We start from the raw sequence: 21,428 nt of genomic DNA on the forward strand, positions 1-21,428 counted from the left end.
AGTGTCTTTATCATGACTCAGGGGTTTTTTTAGATTATTCTTACATCTTAAAGTAAGCAATGAAGAAAAATAATTTCATTTTTCTGAAAACTAAGTATCTAGGTAAGCACTGTACTATCATAGTGCTATGAAAGTAGTTCCTCTTAAGACATAGATGGCATACAGATCTATAATTTTTCCCAAGATTTGTACTAGCAAATATGACGCTCTTGTAGTATAAATTAGAATTACATGTAAAAGGCTTCCAGAACAAATAAGTTTGGGGAAATACTAGGTTAAAAGAAAAAGTTAAGCAGTTTACTGAAGAATTTCTCTTTGTTTTTGGCCTTTGGATCTCCATGTATAAAAAATAGAGAGGAGGCTCAATCAGTTAAGCATCTGACTCTTGATCTCTGCCCAGGTCATGATCTCAGGGTCACAAGATCTAGCCCCTAGTCAGGCTCAGTGCTGAGCATGGAGCCTGCTTAAATTCTTCCTCTCTCTCTCCTGCTGCCCCTCCCCTGCCCCACTCCTGTGCACGTGTATGCTCTCTCTCTCTTAAAAAAAAAAAAAAAATAGAGTAAGCAGTATTTTCCAAACATATTTGACCACTTAGACATCTCAAGTGATTGTGTTCATGACAAAGTTTGGAAAATGCCAGTATAAATGACTGAAAATAATCATTATCAAAAAGGGTTCTAAAATATCTGGGCTTTTTTTTTTTTTTTTAAGATTTTATTTATCTATTCATGAGAGACACATACAGAGAGGCAGAGAGAGAAGCAGGCTCCATGCAGGAAGCCTGACACGGGACTCAATCCCAGGTCTCCAGGATCAGGCCCTGGGCTGAAGGCAGTGCTAAATCACTGAGCCACTGGGGCTGCCCCTAAAATATCTGGATTTTATACTGAGAGTAGCATTAGAATTTATTTCACATATTTCCAAATTTTTACAAACTCAGATTTCCATAATTCTCAATCAAAGGTAAGCTAGAAATCATGGAACTGGTCACAAAAGTGTAGGCTTATTTGTGTCTAAGATACAAACTCGTTCTCTCACCTTTAACAGGTTATATGCAATCCAGGAAATTCAATCTAGAACATGCCTCATATCTTGGTTTCCCTATTTTTAAAGGAGTGAATCATAATAAGTCTTAATGAAGAAAGAAGGAACACTTCCCACATATTGGGAGGCAGCAGTGGAAAAATTATAAGCTTCATTGTCAAACATAATTAGCTTCTAACTCTATCATCTATCAGACCTGGGGTCTTGGATCAACAGACTTCCCAGACTTCCCTCATCTAGAGAAAGAGGATACAATAGTAACTCACAGCATATTGTAAAGCATCTTGATAGTGAGTGCCCAGTACAAATCTTTGTACATTTCTTTCCTTCCCAACGAGAGCCCAGGGAAACAAAACTATTCTATTAATGTAGATTTTTAAAGGTGCTTCTCTAGTTCAGTTTATATCTGAAATACTCCAGGCTAATCTCATCTGCAACAAGGATACTAGCAGAGGATATGTGGGACATAACCACGGAATATCCACACTCCTCTTGGGCATGTACTTGCCTTCTTAAAATACACGGAAGGGAGACTTCTTTAGTGCAGGTAAAGCTGCCAGTGCTGACAACAGTTAAGGACATCGATACTCCAGCCAAGGTCACATTCTGAGCATCCAGAAGTATGGAAGAAGGTCAAAGTGGATGCTTTTCTCTTTGGAATAATCCACCTACCAGCCTCCACTTGCCAAAAGAAAGTGTCATGCAATGTCGTACTGATGCTAAGAGTTGTATCATTTAACATTGATTTCTTGTGTGTGAGAATATGAAAGGTTGATGGGTTTTTATTGCTAATACCAGGATTCACAAACAGAAAATTCACTTAGACACAGCCAGTATTGTGCCTTTTGGAGAGAGACCAGAATCTGGGAAATTGAGTAAGGATACATTTGCCCAGTTGATGAAAGCCATGGATGACTTGGACAATATTAATAACATGCCAGAAGGCTTGGACCCTTCGGTCTGGGAACATTTCTGCATGACCAGACGAGCGAAAGTGGAAAATGAACAGAAGGTATATAATAACATTTTATTATATTCAATTTCATTTCATTTCAGTGTACTAATATCAAATATATAGTTTATGTTGATCAATGCTTCCAGAAATTCTAATTATTTAGGTTTTCCTGCTAGGATAGTAGTTAGTAATGTTAGTAAAATGATGAGATAAACTATTAACCTTAGAGGTATTGAGGGCTAAGTATAGGTCTATACTTATAGGTCCATGCTGTCCAAAATGGTGGCCCCTGGGCACATGTGGTTTCTGTTTATTTGAAATAATGTGGCCAGATTAAGACACGTTATAAGTAGAAAATATATATGGATTTAGCAGTCTTAGTATGAAAAAGGAATGGAAAATGTCTCAATATTTTTTATATTCATTACAGTTGAAGTCATAATGTTTGGGATATATTGTATCAAATAAAATATATTAGTGAAATTAATTTCACCATTTCCTTTCACTTTTTATAATGTGGCTTCAGCAAAATTGAAAATTAAATACATGGCTCGCATTTATGGCTCTTGTGTTTCTCTTGGGCAGCACTGTTGTAGATACAACTTCCCTTCTCTCTGCCCTGGTCTTGAGTTGTCCTCATCCCTTTTAGCATAGATTAGAATTATATTTCACTAGAACCTACTTTACATTTGCTAGAATACTTTTTTTAATGTGGCAAAGGTAATAATTTGAGAATGTATTAATTGGGAAAAGATTCCTTCTTCTTGCTATTTCTTGACCTCCCTTTGCCTCCTCTCCGCAAAATTCCCTAAATTCAGTGCCACAAGCATCAGCATGGCATATTTTTGCTGAGGAATCTATGATTTTATCATTTTATCTAAGATGACAAGAACAAATTTTAAGATAAGATATAAGGAAAATTACAGTTTCTTGCATATTTGTTTTTTAGTGAGAAGCAAATATAATATTTTTCAAATTATTCATGGAATGTGCCATGTAAGTTTTAGGTATCTTATATTACATAATGGCAGGGATTTAAATTCGTATTAATCTCCTAGAAAAATGGGCTTTCTAAAGCTTTGTATCTAAGTTAAAACATGTATGCTTTCTAAAGTTCTTTAAAATTAGTTTGCTTTTATTTCTAAAGCCCCATATGCTCTGAGATGTTTGTGGTTTGGTTCCTTTAGGTAAAACAGAAAGCGGCTGGCTTAATGGAAATGATGGCTTTCCTCCAGAGGAGAACAGAAGATGATGAGAAGTTGCAACAGGAAATTGAAAAAGTGCTCCATGAACTCACGGTGTAATTCGAAACTTTCATTCATGTACATTCACACAGAGTCTAAGGACTAAGTCTAGGACTAAGTTAGATTGTGTTGTCATGGGGCAGAAAGCCTACTTGCTGGTTTACAGCTGGTATGGGCTGGTCTCTCTTGCTGAGCTTTATAAATTCTATTTGAAAAAGTGCATTTTGTTACAGAAGACCTTACTTCAGAATGGAACTTACCTACGGGTTCCATTGCTCTTATTAGAAACAGGCAAGTGTTGGGAAAATCTTACTATTTTTAACCTGCTCCTTCCCCATAAAAATACAAAGACCTTGTTCCTGCTAGTCAGCACTTTGGGGCTCAAGGCACACAAGAAAATGCTGTGGAAGACTAAGCAGACATCCAATAAGTTCCCATGTAGACAACGAACCAGCTAATATTTTTTTAAGAGAGCTTTGTTGTATTTTGCTGAGTGATTGGGATACTGCTGTAAGTCCTTGCTTCACTTCTTCCATATTTGCAACCACTTTGATAAATGCTTCTCTGATGCTCCCAAATTCATCATTATACATCATCCTCAGATCTAGACTATAAGGAGGAATGGGACTTAGCAAGAAATACATAGAAGTAGCATGCAGGTTAAACATTGTTAATAAAATATCAGAAGTCAATACATAAAGTCAGAACTTTAATAAATATGATATTTGGTAGCATCTCAATTTTTTCCACTTGCAACCAAAATTATATGAATCTTTTCTTAATCATAAAGCAAAAACTTTACTAATGTATTTTTGCCCATACCATTCTTTGAGCAGCCCAAGTGTTATTCATAGCAACAAGAGGAGGTATCATAAAGACCTCCAAGAAAGCTCATCATCAGGAAAAGATGTTCTGCATTAATCTCCAGCAGGTTTTCCTTCAGCTTAAGTTTGAAATTTAAGCTGAAAATTAAGTTTGAATTTTATGTTCTCAGATAATAGGTCAAATTTGAAATATATTACAACTACTTACTTTGAAGTCTTTTCAATGTAGATTGCAGGAGGAGAAAGTGAGATTCCAGTTGAATTTGACAATCCAAATTCTCCTTAAACAAGGACAAGTGGAGCTGGAAAATTTTCAGTTATTACTAGAGTATCCTGATGCTATTCTCATCAACAAGAGCATAATTGAAGACTTGAATTCTGTGATTCGGGTAATTATCATTTTTAATGGAGAAGAAAGCCAACATACCACCTGCTGTACCAAATTTGTTCATTATTCTCCCATTTCTGTGATAAATAATTTTCATTCAGTTAAACCAGTGATTCCTAACCCTGGCTGTATATTAGAATCACCTAAAGAACTTTATGAATGTGTCCAGGCCCCACCCCTAGGCATAGTATTTTTTAAAGCTCCCAGATGATTCTAAGGTATAAAAAGTTCAGAACTACAAAGTTAAATGTTCAATCTAATATGCCATCATTTTGTTAAGCTCAGTCTACTTACCTAATTTTAGATAAGATTATATAATTGATTTCAGACCTTGCTTATTTTCTAATATAAGTATTTAATGTTATAAATTTCTCTCTAAGCACCATTTTAGCTGTATTATGCAAATTTTGACATTTTGTGTTTTCATTTTCTTTCCATTTAAAATATTTTCTAATTTCCCATGTAACTTCTTTTTTGATTCATGGGCTATTTAGAAGTGTGTTATTTAATTTCCAAATATTTGGAGATTTTTTACTATGTGGGAATTACATACTAATGTTGTCATATATTTTACTTTATGCAAACGCTCTACGCCCACAAAACATTGCCATCATTTTGCTTTAGAATAATTATCATTTAGAGTGATGAAAAATAAGAAAAAAGCGTTTTCTATTTCCTTCCATTTTCACTATGTCAAGAGATCTTTCTTTGTGTGGATTAAATGGTGTGTCTTGTACTGTAATCTTCTGCTTAAAGAACCTTTAACTGAATTGCAAGTCTGCCTGTAATGAATTCTCTTAAGTTTATCTTTATCTGAAATTGTCTTTGATTCACCTTCATTGTTGATTGTTTGCCAGGTTCCCTGGATTGGCAGGGTTTTTCTTCTTCTTTCATCCCTTTCATTTTAAAGGTGTTCATTTTCTTCTGACTTAAGAGTTTCTAACAAGCAGACTACTGTCTACTTTTAAATCTTTATTCCTTTTTTTTTTTAAGATTTATTTATTTATTCATTCAGAGAGAGCGAAGAGAGAGGCAGAGACACAGGCAGAGGGAGAAGCAGGCTCCATGCAGGAAGCCCGACATGGGACTACATGGGACTGGATCCTGGGTCTCCAGGATCACACCCCGGCCTGCAGGCGGCGCTAAAGCGCTGCACCACCGGGGCTGCCCTCTTTGTTCCTTTTAATGTAATATGTCTGCCTTTGAGATTTTCTCTTTGTCTTAGTTTTCAGCAATTTGAGCATATATCTAGGAGTGTGTGTATCTGTATGCAGTCCTTTTAACATACTGCTGGCTTTGGTTTGCTAATATTTTATTGAGGACTTCTGCATCTATGTTCATCAGGGATATGGGCCTGTAATTTTCTTTTCTTGTGGAGTAATGCTGGTCTTGTAAAATGAGTTTGGAAGTATTTCCCTCCTCTTCTATTTTTACAAGGAGTTTGAGAAGAATTGGTATTAATTCTTCTTGGAATATTTGGTAGAATTCACCAATGGAGTCTTCTGGTCTTGGGCTTTTTATTTTGTTGGGAGGTTCTTAAATTCTGCTTCAGTCTTTAGTTAGTATAGTTTATTCAGATTTTTCTGTTACTCTTTGAGTCAGATTTTATAGTTTGCGTGTTTCTAGACTTTTTCAATTTCATTTAGGTTTATCTAATTTGTTGGCATACAATTGTTCACAGTATTTTCTTATATTCTTATTGAATTTTGTAAGGTTAGTAGCAATGTCCTTAATTTCATTTCTGATTTTAGCAAATTGAGTCTTTTCTCCTTTTCCTTATTCTAGCTAAAGATTCGTCAATTTTGATTTAAAAGATTTTGGTTTCATTTATTCTCTCTGATCTCCTACTTTCTATTTCATTTATCTCTTCTAATCTTCCTATTTCCTTCTAATGGCTTTGAGTTAAATTTGGTCTTCTTTTAATAATCTTATAAGGTATAAAGTTAGATTATTGATTTGAGATCATTCTCCTTTTTTAACATATATGCTTACAGCTATAAATTTCCCTCTCAATACTGCTTTTGATCCATCTCATAAGTTTTGGCATGTTATGTTTTCACTTTCATTCATGTTGAAGTATTTTCTAATATCCCCTGTTATTTCTTCTTTGACCTATTATATTTTAAAATGTGTTATTTAATTTCTATGTATTTGTGAATATTCCACTTTTCCTTCTATTATTGATTTCTAGTTCCATTCCCTTGTGGTCAGAACAGATGTTTTGTCTTATTTCAAAATTTTCTAGATTTCTTCTAAAATCTATTAGGATTCATTTTATCACCTAACATATGGTCTATATTTGAGAATGTTCCATTTGCACTTTCAAAGAATGTGTATTCTGTTGTTATTGAGTGTGGTGTTCTGTGTATGTCTCTTAGGTCTAATTAGTTTATAGTGTTCAAATCCTCTATTCCCTTATTGATCTTCTATATACTTGTTCTATCCATTATTGAAAGTGGGATGGTGAAATCTCTAATTTTTTTTCTATTATGGAACTAGTTCTTCAATTCTATTGGCTTTTGTTTCATATATTTTGGGGCTCTCTTCTTAAAATATATGTGTTTATAATTGCTATATCTTCCTAGAGCATTAGCCTCTTATCAGCAAATAATGTGCTTGTCTGATATTAGTATAGGCACCCCAGCTGTCTTTTGATTACAATTTGCCCAGATGATATCTTTCCATCCTTTCATTTTCAACCTATTTGTGTCACTGAATCTCAAGTTCTCTTCTGGACAGAGTATTATTGGATCATTTTTTAAATTGATTGTGCCTCTCTCTACCTTTTAATTATAGAGTTTAATCCACTTATATTTAAAGTAATTGCTAGTAAAAACAAAAAGGACTTTACTATTTTGTTATTTGTTTTCTATCATATTTTCTGGTTCCTCAATCCCTCCATTATTGCCTTCTTTTGCATATGGTTGATATTTTTGCAGAGTACCATTTTGATCCCCTTGTCTTTTACTTTGCTATATACATTTTAGTTATTTTCTTAGTGGTTACCATGGGGATTACAACTGACAGTTTAGGTTTTTTTGTTTTTGTTAAGATTTATTTATTCATTCATTCAGAGAGAGCGAAGAGAGAGGCAGAGACACAGGCAGAGGGAGAAGCAGGCTGATGCGGGACTCGATCCCGGGTCCCCAGGATCACACCCCAGGCTGCAGGCGGCGCAAACCGCTGCGCCACCGGGGCTGCCCGACAGTTTAGTTTTATAGCAAACTAATTCAAATTAGCACCAACTTAGTTTCACTAGTATATAAAACTCTACTCCAATACAATTCTGTCCCTCACCTTTTCTGTTATTGTCACAGATAACATCTTTATGCATTATGTGTCCATTAACATAGATTTATAACTAATGTTTTGTGCATTTTTTCCTTTATATCATACAGGAAAAAAAAGTACTTACAAACCAAAAATACAATAGTACTGACTTTATATCTACCTATGTAGTTGCATTTTTAATTTAATTTTTTAAAATTTCTTCTTATGACTTTGAGTTACTGTCTAGTGCCTTCTAATTTCAGGTTGAAGGACTCCCTTTAGATTTCTGGTACAGGAGGTCTACTAATGAAGAACTCCATCAGCTTTATTTTCTCAGAATATCTTTTTTTTCCTCAGAATATCTTAAATTCTCCTTCATATTTTGTTGTTAGTGTAGGTGCAAAAATCATTATCAAAACTGCTGATGGATACAATGTGAATGGTAAAGAGAAAGATCAAGAATTAGTCCTGAAATGTTGGGCAGGCCCGGTGGCGCCACGGTTTGGCGCCGCCTGCTGCCTGGGGTGTGATCCTGGAGACCCGGGTTGAGTCCCGCATCGGGCTCCCTGCATGGAGCCTGCTTCTCTCTCTGCCTCTCTCTTTCTCTCTCTGTCTCTATGAATAAATAAATAAAATCTTAAAAAAAAAATTCCAAAAATGTTAGCTTTTGAGCAACTGAGTAGATGATAGTGTCATTAACTGATATGAGAAAGACGGAACATGTAGTTTTGGGCTGGGACATAAAACAAAGAGTTTGGGCCTTTGTTAATTTGAAATACACATAAAACATTCCAGTGGAGGGTCATCTGGGTGGCTTGAGCATTTGACTCTTGATTTCAGCTCAAGTCATGATCTCAGGGTCATGGGATCAAGCTCTGCATCTGGCTCCTCACTCAGAAGGGAGTCAGCTGGAGATTCTCTCTTACTCTCTTCCTCTGCCACCCCGCCCCCCCACCCCAGCATGCACATACTCTCTCTCTCTCTCTCAAATCAACAAATTTTTTAAAGACCCATTCCAATGGAAATATCAACTGGACAGAATTTAGAACTGAGATATAAACTTAGAAGTATTCTATATATAGATCACATACAAATAAATACATATGAATTATCACATATAGATATTTACATATGCATAAGACTGGTAGATTGCAGTACATCTGCATACATGCAGACTGGTAATGCATACAGACTGGTAGATTGATTAAGCCATGAGAATGCTTGAGACCACCTAGGAATGGGACGTTGGCCGATGCCCAAAGTCCAATTCTGATAGATATAACAGAGAAGGAGTCAGTAGCAAAACTGAGAAAGAGTTGCCAGTGAGAGAGGAAACTTGAAAATCATGAGAGAAATGGCTCCAACGATAAGGAACTAGTGCACTATGTCAGTTACTTGATAAGAACAGTGGAAAGTTTGGGCAAGAGGTCAAAAAGTTGACCAAAGGAGAGCAGAAAGGAGATGTGGTAGCTCTACAACAGTGTTTTTTAACCTTGGCACTATTGACATTTTGGGCCAGATGATTATTTGTTGTGAGAGATATTCTGTGTATCACAAAGTTTAGTAGCATCCCTGGCATCTATCCTCTAGATGCCAGTAGCAATACTTCCCTCCAGTTGTATCAGCCAAAAATTTCTGCAAACAAAATCTTAATTTCCTATGGTAGGGCAATATCTCTAATATTTGAGGAATGCTACCCTAGAGAAATGCTTGAACTGAAAATTTTGAAGCTGGTATATACAAGGTCAAGGGTATGATTGTGGGAGTTGGGTGTCTTTAGATGGAGAAGGGATCATTGAAAGTGAGAAATTCAAGGAATTGAGAGGCAAAGCTGTGATCATAAGATAAAAATAATTTTTAAAAAGAATAGTAGGTGGTGTGGTATAATATAGTGGCATGAACTACAAAAAGCTAAGATTTTGAGGAAGAGAGGAAAGGTAAAATGTTAACCGATGGAACTCTTACACAAATTTATTTTAGAGACATTAGAGTTTCAGTATTAGCAGTCTGGGAGAACTTCATGAAAATATTCCTCGGGATCCCTGGGTGGCGCAGCAGTTTGGCGCCTGCCTTTGGCCCAGGGCGCGATCCTGCAGACCCGGGATCGAATCCCACATCGGGCTCCCGGTGCATGAAGCCTGCTTCTCCCTCTGCCTATGTCTCTGCCTCTCTCTCTCTCTCTCTCTCTGACTATCATAAATAAATAAAAATTAAAAAAAGAATATTCCTCAACTTCATGTAGGCAATTTGAAGTAAGTGCAAAATATCTAGGTGTTTAAATGTATTTAACTCACTCAATTTTATTTATTTTTTTATTTTTTTGCTTTTCCACTAGCTACAAACCTGATATCATTGTGCCTAGCAGCATTAAACTACAATCCTTTGTGGGTTTTTTTCTTTTTTTAAGATTTTATTATTCATGAGAGACACAGAAAGAGGGGGGTAAAGACACAGGCAAAGGGAGAAGCAATCTCCCTCCCCGCAGGGATCCTGATGCAGGACTCCATCCCAGGACCCCAGGACCACACCCTGAGTTGAAGGCAGATGCTCAACCACTGAGCCACCCAGGCATCCCTACAATCAATCCTTTGTTGATAGTGTCAGGAAGTAGAGCAGAGTCAGGGTACAAATGCATACAGACTGGTAGATTGATGATGGCAAAAGGAGTTCCTGCCTTATAATTGACATATTAAAGTAAATTAGCTATGCCATTCAAATGTATTTGATAATCCTTTCTGTTTAGTACCTATCAGCTTTTTAGTGATCAGTCATTTTTTTTTTAATATCTGCTACATTTTTTTAAAAGAAGATAGAAGAGTGCCTGGGTGGCCAGTCAGTTAAACATCTGACTCTTAATTTCGGCTCAGGTTGTGAAATCAAGCCTTTCATGGGGCTCCATGCTGGCAATGAAGCATGCTTAAGATTCTCTCTCTCTCCCTCTCCCTCTGCTCCCCCAACTCACACATGTGCTTTTACTCTCAAAAATCTAAATAAAAATAATTTCTTAAAAAGATGATGCAATTACCTCTGTGATCCAAGTGTTTTCTAAGAATAGCATTCAGCTTCAGATATTCTGTATGCAGAGTCCTATGAATATCAAAATGTACTTTTTTTCAAGACTCAAGGACAGAAGAAAGTTGCTAGCATGATGGAAAGTAAAGATGTCCACAAAGGAATATTTCAGATTGAGTGGGAACATAAGAAAATGGAGATGGAAATGGAAGATCTAAATCAGAAGGCTTGGGATATTCAGATGCTATTTTTTTCAAGAGATCGTCAAAAGGTAAGTTCTCCCTGCCCCACCGTATAATTTTAATTTCATTCACTAATGTATTCATTCATTCAAACAGTATCTACTAAGATGCCTCTGTAATATTAAGCACATTCTAAGCCAGTTGTTTTTCATGGATATGTCTATGAATTCTTCTGTCTTCCAAGGATTTCCTAATTGTCAGATCCAGGGGTCTGTTCTCCAGTTATCACTATCCCTCAACTGTCAGTAGCAATTTGACCATCTTAACTGCTCATTCCTCTGGCTGTTTTCAACTCTATTTTCTTCTATTTTTCTTGCATGTCAGGCCACTCTGCCTCTTTTACTGAATTCTCTTTTGCTTCTAACTCTTTTTTTTTTTTTTTTGTTAAAGATTGATTTATTTTAGAGACAGAGAGCACAAGTGGGAGGGTCAGAGTGAGAGAGAATCTCAAGCAGACTCGGAGCTGAGCGGGAAGCCCCTTGCAGGGTTCCATCTCATAACCCAGAGATCACAACCTGAGCAGAAACAGACACTCAACCAGCTGTGCTCCCCAGGCGCCCTCTAAATTTTAAATATGACTATTCTTTACAATCCTGCCTTTAGCTCTGCTTCCTTCTATGCCCTCTCCTTTGATAATCTCGATTTTTCTAACTTCAGTGACCACTTCTAAAAGACTGATCCAAGTTCTCTATTCCTGATCTCCCTCAAGCTCTATTTTGACATTCCCACCTCTCAACAGCAACCCTTCTTAATGTGCTCATTTTTGTTCTTTTCAACCACTTACTCAGGCTTATAGTTGCAGTCATCTTTGATTTCCCTCTCCCCTGTCTTTCAAGCCTTGCCTAGTTTACCTATTTATTCTTTATCTCCACTGCCATTAGCCTGGCTCAGTTTTTCTTTTCCATGATTTAGACTATTGTATAATGATCTAACTGGGGGACACCTGGCTGGCTCAGTTGGAATAGCATGCAACTCTTGATCCGCAGGGATTTCAAGCCCCATGTTGGGTGTAGAGATTACTTAAAAAAATAAACTTAAAAAAAAATTCCTAGCTGGTCTCTTGACCTTTGGGCTTTCTCTTATCCAATCGATACTATATGTTACTGTCAGATTAATATTGCTGTTCAGTTCTAATAACATTACTACTCTCCTAAAACATTTTAAACTGCAACTTCTTCCTGGCAAACAAATTATGAAATTTTTAGGTGGGTGCTCTGCACCCTTCAACCTAACTTTTCAAATTCATTCCCACTGTTCCTCATATACATCAGTATTATCAAACCAAACATTAATATTTTCTAGGATTTTACTCTGTGCCTTTGCTCATTAGTTTTTTAACTTGAAATATCTTTCCTTATTTTTTTTTCACATCCCAAATCTATTTTTCAAAGTCTAGTTAAATGCTACCTGCTCTAAAAAGCTTCTGGGTTTCTCCAGTACATTCTTTCTCAAACCACCTTTGAGTTTACATGTCACTATACACATTTTCTGGCAACTAATCATGTCTACTTTTTTTTTTTTTGAAAGCTATAGTCATATTATCTATCTCTGTATCTTCCTTAGTACCTTTAACTCGAACATTCTTAATTAATGACTCAAATTAGATAGACAGTAAGTATTTGGTGAGTTGAATAAAGGAGAAAATAAACTCTAGGCATTTGTAATTATTAATATACAGGTAAATTATCAATAGCCAAATATAAATAAATATTATGGCACAAAAGTCATATCAATCTTAGATAACTTTTATGAAATTGGTAACTTTCAAAACTAAGACTGCTTTATAAAGTTACCTATTGAAAGAATAGAGAAAAATATTCTTACATATTTTGGGGTTTTTTTCTTCTCCAAGTACCTAAATGAACCAAACTATGAGACTCTGATTGCCATTCAGATTGGAATAATGGAGCAAACCATTGCTGTTTTAGAGAAGGTAGGTCTCAAAGTTATTGATCCTTATAATCCCAACAGTTGTGAATTATTTAAACAAAGTAATAGTGTTCCAAATAATGAATTCAAACACAGCTTAATAAAATCATGGTCCTTTTTTGACATTCATGATCTAATTAGAGGCCCCTGAATGGTGTCTTTGCAACCATAAAAAGTGTGGTAGACTGAAGCACTTTCTTTTTTTTTTTAATTTATGATAGTCATCAGAAAGAGAGAGAGAGAGAGAGAGGCAGAGACACAGGCAGAGGGAGAAGGAGGCTCCATGCACCGGGAGCCCGACGTGGGACTCGATCCCGGGTCTCCAGGATCGCGCCCTGGGCCAAAGGCAGGCACCAAACCGCTGCGCCACCCAGGGATCCCTGAAGCATTTATTTTAATACTAGAATTAACCCCTTGGGAGATATCTAAGTGTATGTGAATTCCCAGTTTCACATTAAGTTGTGATTTATGTAACAGAATGTTGATGGTCTTTCCTTGGAGTTGTAATGCCTTTGTTTTCTCATAACTGCTTAACAAATGCTCAGTGTAGGTTGTATAGCATATATAAGATGGAAAAGAAGTAATCTCAAGGCTTTATGTGTTTTTTTAATAATCTAAAAAATTCTAAATTTTTTTAAAATTCAGGTATTAAAATATCATGCTACTTTTAAATAATTTAGTTACTGTGTGCAGGCATTATGTTAGGCAGTGGGGATATGGTGATAAAATGATATCTTGATGATAATGAATTTAAATTTTAAAAATAGTGTCTTTATAAAATACTTTTCTTTCAAAATTATTTTTTGGGGTGTCATGGAAACAAAAATTTCAGACCCACAAAAAGAATGTGGAAAACTGCAAAAAACTACTAAAAAAACTGGGAAGGTACAGCAATCAAAAAGATATAGCAAATTATACTCTAAGCTGCAATTTACGAGAAGAGCTGGTTGCTGTCTCCGAAAGGAAAGAGATCTGTAATGCAGTGGGTAAGAATTTTTTTTCTTCACTCAACTGTAGGTTTCTTTAAAAGTTACTACCATTCCTGAAATCTGGTCAGTAGTTACAAAGCTACCAGCATTTCTTCCACATGTTTAACTGATTCCGAGTGCTGTTTCTATATTTGAATGCCTTAGATAGTAATCCAACTAATTCTCTTCTTCATTTTTGGGGTAGGATCTAAACTGACTTGTGAAAAGATTGCCAAAGAACGATATGAAAACATGATGGAACAACAAAAGTTAACAAATATTGCAAAACAACAAGCTGAACAAATTTTAATACTGCAGACTGAACTTGAACGATTAAGGATGAAAACATTTCCTGCTCTTGTTCAAATGTAAAAACGCTGGTGGAACACACAAGACAACCAATGATTTAAAAAATAATTTCATTTCATTAAAATGATATTTTTCTCATATCAGGAAATTTAAGTAGAGCTTCTTAGTTGCATTTTTAATAGCAAATTATTTAACTTTAATCATTATAAAAATGTTTGTCTTACATGAATGTGTAAAATATCATGAATTGTTTTCATTCACAAGTGAACTGAAAATATTCAAAATGTATTTTACTCATTTTCTCATTAGTCTTGATGTTATTCATAAAAACAAAAGATTCTTAGCCACTCCTGGCATTTCTAGTTTTATAAAATTACCAGAAAACTTAAGAGTTTTCTTCAGAAAACATTTCTTCTATAATCAGAAAAAATTTCTCAGAACACTTAGGTTTATTCCCAATTCTAGCAATGAGAACTAAGTGAACTATTTCCTTTTACCAAGCCTTAAATCATTTGAAAAGTACATTTTTTTCTGCACAGTCTTCTACATTACATATTCATTGTAATAGATGATGTAATAGATAATAATGAGATTAAGTGGTCAGAAATCTGCTTCACCCTTCAACAGCCTGTCCACTGCTGCATTCCAAGATGGTACCATTAGGATTATTTACCATAATCTCCAAGTAATGTCATGGTCTCATTCTTCTGAAATTTGTCAATTAAATGTTAAATTTAATCTGCAACACTATATCCAATGTGCACAGGTGTAGGTAAAGCAAGAGAGCTCATTTATAAAAAAAAATCTTTAAGAGGGGATCCCTGGGTGGCTCAGTGGTTCAGCGCCTGCCTTTGGCCCAGGGCATGATCCTGGAGACCCGGGATGGAGTCCCGCATTGGGCTCCCAGCATGCAGCCTGCTTCTCCCTCTGCCTGTGTCTCTGCCTTTCTCTCTCTCTATCATGAATAAATAAATTTAAAATCTTTTAAAAAACTCTTTAAGAGATTTAAAAGCTCCTATTTAGAGGACCAGTTATACCATATCTGATTACCTATATAATCAATACTGGGTAGGAATCATAAGAGAAATAATAGGCCCAACATCATTTTTTTTTCCCGCAACATCATTTTTAATGATAGCCTTCCTTAGTACCAGAATGACTCAAGTACTAAATTTGGCTGATTCAGCAGAGGAGTGCCCACTGGTAACATTTCCTACATCTTGGATCCTTCAGAATTATCTCTAAGTGATTGTGGGGGTGGGAGGCTGGACCCAACCGTGGAAAAGTGTGTGAAAGGTACAAATACTTTGTACTTATTATGAGATCACCAAAGTTCTCTGTCCTGTTGGTCTCTGTCCTGATTCAAACATCATTCTACTAGGCTTTTTTTCTCTCCATTTTTTTATGGTGATACAAATTCCAGTGACCCAGATTAATCTGTTGCCTAATTTGGCTCCATTTGCTCATTGTCAATACCACAAATTTCACTGTAGATTCCTAGATCTTAACAGCCTATGTGATTTCTATTTCTTAGTGGCTACTCTGGGTGATTCTGACAATTCAAGCTTTTTGCTTTGAGGCATGGATAGAGTGGAGGTTAGCCGAAATCTCTTGCCTGCAAGCTAAATTCTACTAGCAGCACTATTCAAGAGACATTTTCTGGTTTTGGGGGTTGGCATTGGAAGGGCACCAGGGTCATCCATCCCAACTCTTGATATTGTCTATGGTACTGATTCCTCTCAGCTTCTGGTGAACTAACAGCAATTATATTTTTATAGTTCTTTAAATTACCTATGCTGTCAAGTAGTAAGGTAATTAATTGGGACAAATATAGCACAGTTCTAAGTATAGGACTTAGTAGGGCTCTCCTGCTGGGTTGCTGGTTTTAAATCCTGGGTTTACCACTTCAGCTTTAAATAACTACTTAATTTTTAAATAACTACTTTAGCTTAAATTTGGGATGCCTTTAAAATTGGGATGCCTATAATTTTAAAACTCAAATGAGTTAACATACTTTTTAAACTGGCACAAAGCAATTGCTAAGTGAATAAAGTTTTTATGAATAAAAATACAGTATTATTTTTCATTTTTATGAATAAAAATATAGTACTCAGTGATTTTTTAAAATAAATGTATCCCATTAAATAGAGGTGAAATTCAACAAATTATAAAATAGAGTCCCTCATTTTATTTCAAACTCTCCCAGAAGTCTAATCCATGTTCCATGACCCACCTCCTGTTGCAGGAATATCTGCTAGAGCCCCTGGCACCCAGCCAGTGCCTTGAAAATGCTGATTACTATGTCCCCATCTGCTCTCAACTCTCCCACATTTAGGCCTTCTAGCTGTGCAGTAAGCAGCAATGGAGGCTGATAAGCTCACAACAGGACAGCTCCCTAGAGATACCCGTGTGGGACTCTCAGGGCCAGGAGAGGCCCATCTGAGGCCTGGGCCAGTCCTCTTGGGTTCATCACAAAGACAATGGCAGTGTCTAGAAGGTAAGAATTTGTGTGTGTGGCAAGAGGGGAAGGGTAATACCAGCATGGACACTAACAATGAGAATAGATATAAGAACAGGGTCCTAAGGTCTCCTGCTAGGCCAAATATTAATGGTTTGTTAGATATGGGGCAGGACTGGGCCAAAAACAGGGAACACTTGGAGGGGGAGGGCCCTCAGGGTAATGACTATTTTCCTACTAGTAGGGAAATACTTTCTTTCAGGATTTTTTTTTTTTTTTTAATCTAAGTGAAGATGTTTACCCTTTAAAAGAGTCCAAAAGCAGAAACCGAGGAGGCCCTCCAGAAGGACTGGCAGGTAGAACCAGGAAGACACTGATCCACAAAGTTCTTTCCATCTATCACCTCTGCTTTTCTTGGTAAGGGCACATACTGTCCTTCTTAACACACCAGCTTTTCTGTTTCCAAATTTACCTACAACAGCTTCAGCCACAAAAAGAGATGGGCTTTCTTTTCCTAAGCACAATTCCAATTCTCACACTGGGCCAGCTTGGGTCATATTTCTGTATGCAGCCACAATGACAGGTAACAGTGTATAATACAGCAGGCAGAAGCAGCCCTATGAAGGTGGGTCTCTGGCTGAGGAGTCACTATGAAATGAACAGATGAAGCTAGAAAGGTAGACGAATGTGAAGGACCTTGTAAGCCTTAATGTGGGGGATGAGGATATGTTGTTTTTAAGAGAGAGATGGCCATTTCACTAAATGAAATGAATGCAATAAATTTGAAGAGACAGGGAAGAATAGAAATTTTGGACATATAAATAAGTTTAATTACCTGCTACACCATTCAGATGGAAATGTGGGGTAAATGGATAGAAACAAGGGTCATAAACTTAGAGGAGACAGGCCAGCATTTTTAGACAACTTTAGGTTTAGACATTCACCAGACTGAACTAATTTTTAACATTTAAAATAAAACTCTCAAACTTTTTTTACCACAATAAACAAAACGTATTAAAATTGACCTCCAGAAATGACCCAATTACTTTGTAAACATGATTTAATTTTTTTTCACATTTCTTTAAATGTCAAGTTTTCTCTGGCAAATTTATTCAAAATACTAAATTTTCATTTTAGAACTTACTTTACATTGCAGAGTGCCCTAAATTGACATTCATCAAGACACCTTTCTCTAAGCCCTAATGGTTTCTACCTTCCTTTTAAGATGTGTTAAGTAAATTTGTCATTCTCAAAAATATTCCAGAGAAAAAAATTATGAATTAAACACCCATAAATTCTTCTTCATTTCTGTTGTAGTGTAGCAGTTTATCATCTAACCCACAGTGGTCTATCAACTGAGTAAGGCTGAGTTTCTTGTTTTCCTCAGACATAGCTGACTGCAACTCATAAAGCAACAGCTGGCTACAGCTTCTCCACTTCTGTATTAACAACTGTAACTGAGACAGGTCATTCTGAAATAAATAAAAAAAAAAATCAGTCAATAACTAGCGAGGCATCCTATTTTAACATACTTAATGAAAGTTGTTAATCAATGAGTAGGTTTAAAGGGTAACACACGGTCAGGATTGGGACTTCTACCCAGGAAAAAGTAGGATGGTTTTAAGTGGAATGGTTACAATGACCCAGAAATTGAGTTCTATGGCTATTTTATTTGGTCCAAGCTTTGGACCATTCTTACCCTCAGGGACAAATCAAATCATAAAATAGGGCAAAACTATGTTCAGAAGCAACAATATGGGTTAAAACATGCTTTTTCTATTACAGCTGTACTTTTAAAAAATGAATATATTCAATGTAATATAAAAATATTCAACTTAATATTTTTCAATATTCATTTTCATTCAATATTCAATATTCATTTCATTCTCTCATAAAACCCAAATCGTTATATTTAGAAAAATCCTAAAAATTCAAGACAGCAAATAAAGATGAACTATTCCACCATCTATTCCACATTGGTGGGGAAGAAGGAGCCACTAGATATACATAAATGATCCACGTCAGTAAAGGTTACCTTCTTCCAAGTGCCCAACCTCTATTTAATTCAACCTATCTGTGTTGAAATCTAAAATTTAACTTCTTTGTCTTATCAAACAAAATACTGGAACATTTTAATAAGTTAGAAGAATACAAGATTATTACTAAAAATATTTATTATTATACTTTGTGGCCTGTTTGTAGCTTTTTAAATCATTCACTGACAGCTGTCACACTTTCGGTCTCACTGTGCTTGCCTCTCATTTGAAACTAATATTGCTACAGGCTGGAAATTAGAAAAACTTCAACTGCATATTAAATGATAGCTGGGACTTTTTAAAAGTTGAATCTGGTGTTTAGGGGCCTCTTCTCTAAATCTATGACTTACATTTGAGTTACAGTTGGTGGAAGACAGTTTTCTCAATATTTGGCTTATTGTTTATTATGCTTAAATAAACTTATTTTCTCTTTGAAATTACTTTCCTATCATTTATTTTTTAAAAAATAAGAAGTGGTTCTGAAATTATTCTCACCTTTGATCTATACATTTTGACCAGTTTTAGCCTCCGAAGAAGATCTTCTTTCTCCTCAATCTGCTTCACCAATTTTGCTCTTTCTTCACTTAATCCTTGTTTGGAAAGATCCTCATTCACAAAGTCACTCTGGAGATCACTGCGTGACTCAGTATCAAGAGACTTAGATTCACAAGCACTGATACTCTTGAAGGTATTTTTCAAACATGTACTTTCTTTGAATGGACTGTCTATGTGTTTAAAATTTTCTTGAAAATCCAAACAGTTTTCCTCTATTGAAGGTTCCTCAGGAAAAGTCTGATCGTTTTCTTCATTCTCTACTTTAAGACGTTTTACCGCACTGTAACAGGAATTAAATGAAAATCTAGTTTTCCTTAGTCGTTCTCTAAGTGTTGCACTCATCGGCTGAAAAGGAGCACAAAATAGTAATCAAGAAAAACATTCTTGTGTAAATAAATCTGCTAGAAATAAAGGCCTTAACATTTCTATAGTGAAGTAAAGACCTTAACATTTCTATAGTTGACACCACTAGATGGCTTTCTCTTTCCACGGATCTAAAGTAACCATCACAAAATGTCTTTCAATTCCTGCAAGCCCCATTAATTTTATTCTTTTTATTTTAGCAAAGTCAGCACCCTTCCAAAACAGTGTTGAGACACTTACCCCAGTCATCCCAAACATCTGTTCAGCAACTGTCACACTCCTGACACTTCTGAGTGCCTCAGAGTTACAAATTAAGGAGAAGACCTAGCTCCCTGCCACCAAAAACCTTCAGAATACTGCAGATTCAAACTTGCTCAATTTGGAATTTTGTAGTAACCTGATCTGAAACTAAATGAACATAATTGATACCAGATGAAAATGGTGGGGGTAGTTCAAACTCATTATCATAGGAGAAAGGCCTAAAATTACTTAATAGTCAATAAAATCTCTACTTATTGATCTACACATTACGTTGATTAACAGTCTTCAGTAGAATTAAACCCACTGCTGGCACAATACCTAGAAATAAAGAATAGCTCCCATGCAAGAGCTCGGATATGCATACTTGTTTTCTTGAACTACTTGGGCGGGGAGATGGTGGACTGGCACAGGCCTGCGGAGTGCTAGGTGAAACCACGGCTGGGTCGGATGGGCTTTCCATCTTGAAAACGCAATCTTGGCTTACCTCTACAAAATTGAAAAGTAACAACAACAAAAAATAACCAATCAGAATGTAAATACATACTGTTTCTGTAAAAGAACTTTTTACTGCTGTACATATCACCTCCACGAATAAGCCAGCCACAACTTCACTTAGTTGGGGTCCATTCTTGCTCGTTTTGCAGTTTTCCATTTACCTTCCTACCTACGACCGTGTGGGTCCACGTGGTGACTACCAGGACAAACGAGCTGGCATCTCCCTATAGAAACGCTCTCCACTTGTTTTATCTACATTAGAATATCCTCAGATCTGTCGTGTACGGGGTGGGAGAATTAACTGTGGCATTTTTTTTTTAAGATTTTATTTATTCATGAGAGACACAGGCAGAGGGAGAAGCAGGCCCCGTGCAGGGAGCCCGACGCGGGACTCAATCCCAAGACCCCAGGATCACGCCCTGGGCTGAGGGCGATGCTAAACCACTGGGCCACCCAGGGATCCCCTAACTCTGGGATTCTTAAGGAACTCTAATTTATAAGGAAATACAAACTCAAATCCTGACCCGAAAAAATCATCACAACTGTCACAGTACCTTGAGCCCTATAAAGCTGTGTGACTAGAACCAATGACCACGGGGCCTGAGGAACAAGGAACAGGAGCGCAGGTAAGTGTACGCCCGTCTGTGTCGTTTGAGCAGCGAACTGACCCTGGAAAGGAGAGTTGGCACAAGTTTGTTTCCTCAAACAAAGGCATCAACTTTGGGGGGGGGGGAGGGGGGCATTTTCCTCCTCCTTCCACCACAGCAGAAAACCCACACTAGCCCTCGGGAGCCCCCAGGTCAGAGGAAGGGTTGGGAGGCGCCCTGCCCGCACAAAGGGAGCTCCGCTCGCCGCGCCCGCAGACCCCGGAGCAGCCCACCCCTCACACTCCCATCCTCTCGCCCGCCCGCGCTCCACCTCCCTCCTCCACCTCCCAGAGCGCGGAAAACGCGCGCTGCCCCGGGGGGCGGGGCCGCAGGGGAGGCGGAAGAGACGCGCGATTGGTCCGATTGACCGACGCGCAGCGCCGCGTGCCTCAGCGCCCCGGGAGCGGCCGGACTGCGCGTGCGCGGTC

At 37.0% G+C, this 21,428-nt stretch overlaps 2 protein-coding genes across 7 annotated transcripts in view; one reads left to right on the top strand and one right to left on the bottom strand.

Moving 5' to 3' along the window:
* Positions 1 to 14,333, top strand: part of CFAP43 (cilia and flagella associated protein 43) — a 112,593-nt gene extending 98,260 nt beyond the window's left edge. For all 3 annotated transcript variants that reach the window (XM_077877741.1, XM_077877743.1, XM_077877742.1), the window contains 7 exons: positions 1,843 to 2,056; positions 3,187 to 3,299; positions 4,297 to 4,456; positions 10,844 to 11,008; positions 12,832 to 12,912; positions 13,741 to 13,894; positions 14,082 to 14,333. In XM_077877741.1, coding sequence (XP_077733867.1) covers positions 1,843 to 2,056; positions 3,187 to 3,299; positions 4,297 to 4,456; positions 10,844 to 11,008; positions 12,832 to 12,912; positions 13,741 to 13,894; positions 14,082 to 14,248 — 1,054 coding nt within the window. In that variant the 3' untranslated portion in view covers positions 14,249 to 14,333. The remainder of the gene's footprint in view (positions 1 to 1,842; positions 2,057 to 3,186; positions 3,300 to 4,296; positions 4,457 to 10,843; positions 11,009 to 12,831; positions 12,913 to 13,740; positions 13,895 to 14,081) is intronic.
* Positions 14,334 to 17,450: 3,117 nt separating this feature from the next.
* SFR1 (SWI5 dependent homologous recombination repair protein 1) lies at positions 17,451 to 21,419 on the bottom strand. Of its 4 annotated transcripts, none has more exons than XM_077877744.1 (5): positions 21,272 to 21,419; positions 20,908 to 21,022; positions 20,223 to 20,344; positions 19,175 to 19,579; positions 17,451 to 18,115 (listed from the first exon to the last, which is right to left on the bottom strand). In XM_077877744.1, exons 3-5 carry the CDS (start codon positions 20,316 to 20,318, stop codon positions 17,924 to 17,926), a joined length of 693 nt encoding a protein of 230 aa, XP_077733870.1. In that variant the 5' UTR covers positions 20,319 to 20,344; positions 20,908 to 21,022; positions 21,272 to 21,419; the 3' UTR covers positions 17,451 to 17,923. The 4 variants fall into 4 exon arrangements, with proteins under 4 accessions (XP_077733870.1, XP_077733871.1, XP_077733873.1 ...); XM_077877745.1 differs by lacking the exon at positions 21,272 to 21,419 and adding an exon at positions 21,234 to 21,258; XM_077877747.1 differs by lacking the exon at positions 21,272 to 21,419 and adding an exon at positions 21,188 to 21,238.
* Between the last annotated feature and the right edge of the window lie 9 nt (positions 21,420 to 21,428).

The sequence above is a fragment of the Canis aureus genome, chromosome 29 (assembly GCF_053574225.1).
Source record: "Canis aureus isolate CA01 chromosome 29, VMU_Caureus_v.1.0, whole genome shotgun sequence".
Classification (NCBI taxonomy): domain Eukaryota; kingdom Metazoa; phylum Chordata; class Mammalia; order Carnivora; family Canidae; genus Canis; species Canis aureus.

Excerpts from the sequence above, each read along its gene's own strand:
- SFR1 (XM_077877744.1), bottom strand. The coding sequence starts at position 20,318 with ATGGAAAGCCCATCCGACCCAGCCGTGGTTTCACCTAGCACTCCGCAG. Across the intron at positions 19,580-20,222 it reads CAAGTAGTTCAAGAAAACAA|CCGATGAGTGCAACACTTAG; the intron begins GTATGCATATCC and ends GCTCCTTTTCAG. Across the intron at positions 18,116-19,174 it reads TCAAAATGTATAGATCAAAG|AATGACCTGTCTCAGTTACA; the intron begins GTGAGAATAATT and ends TATTTATTTCAG.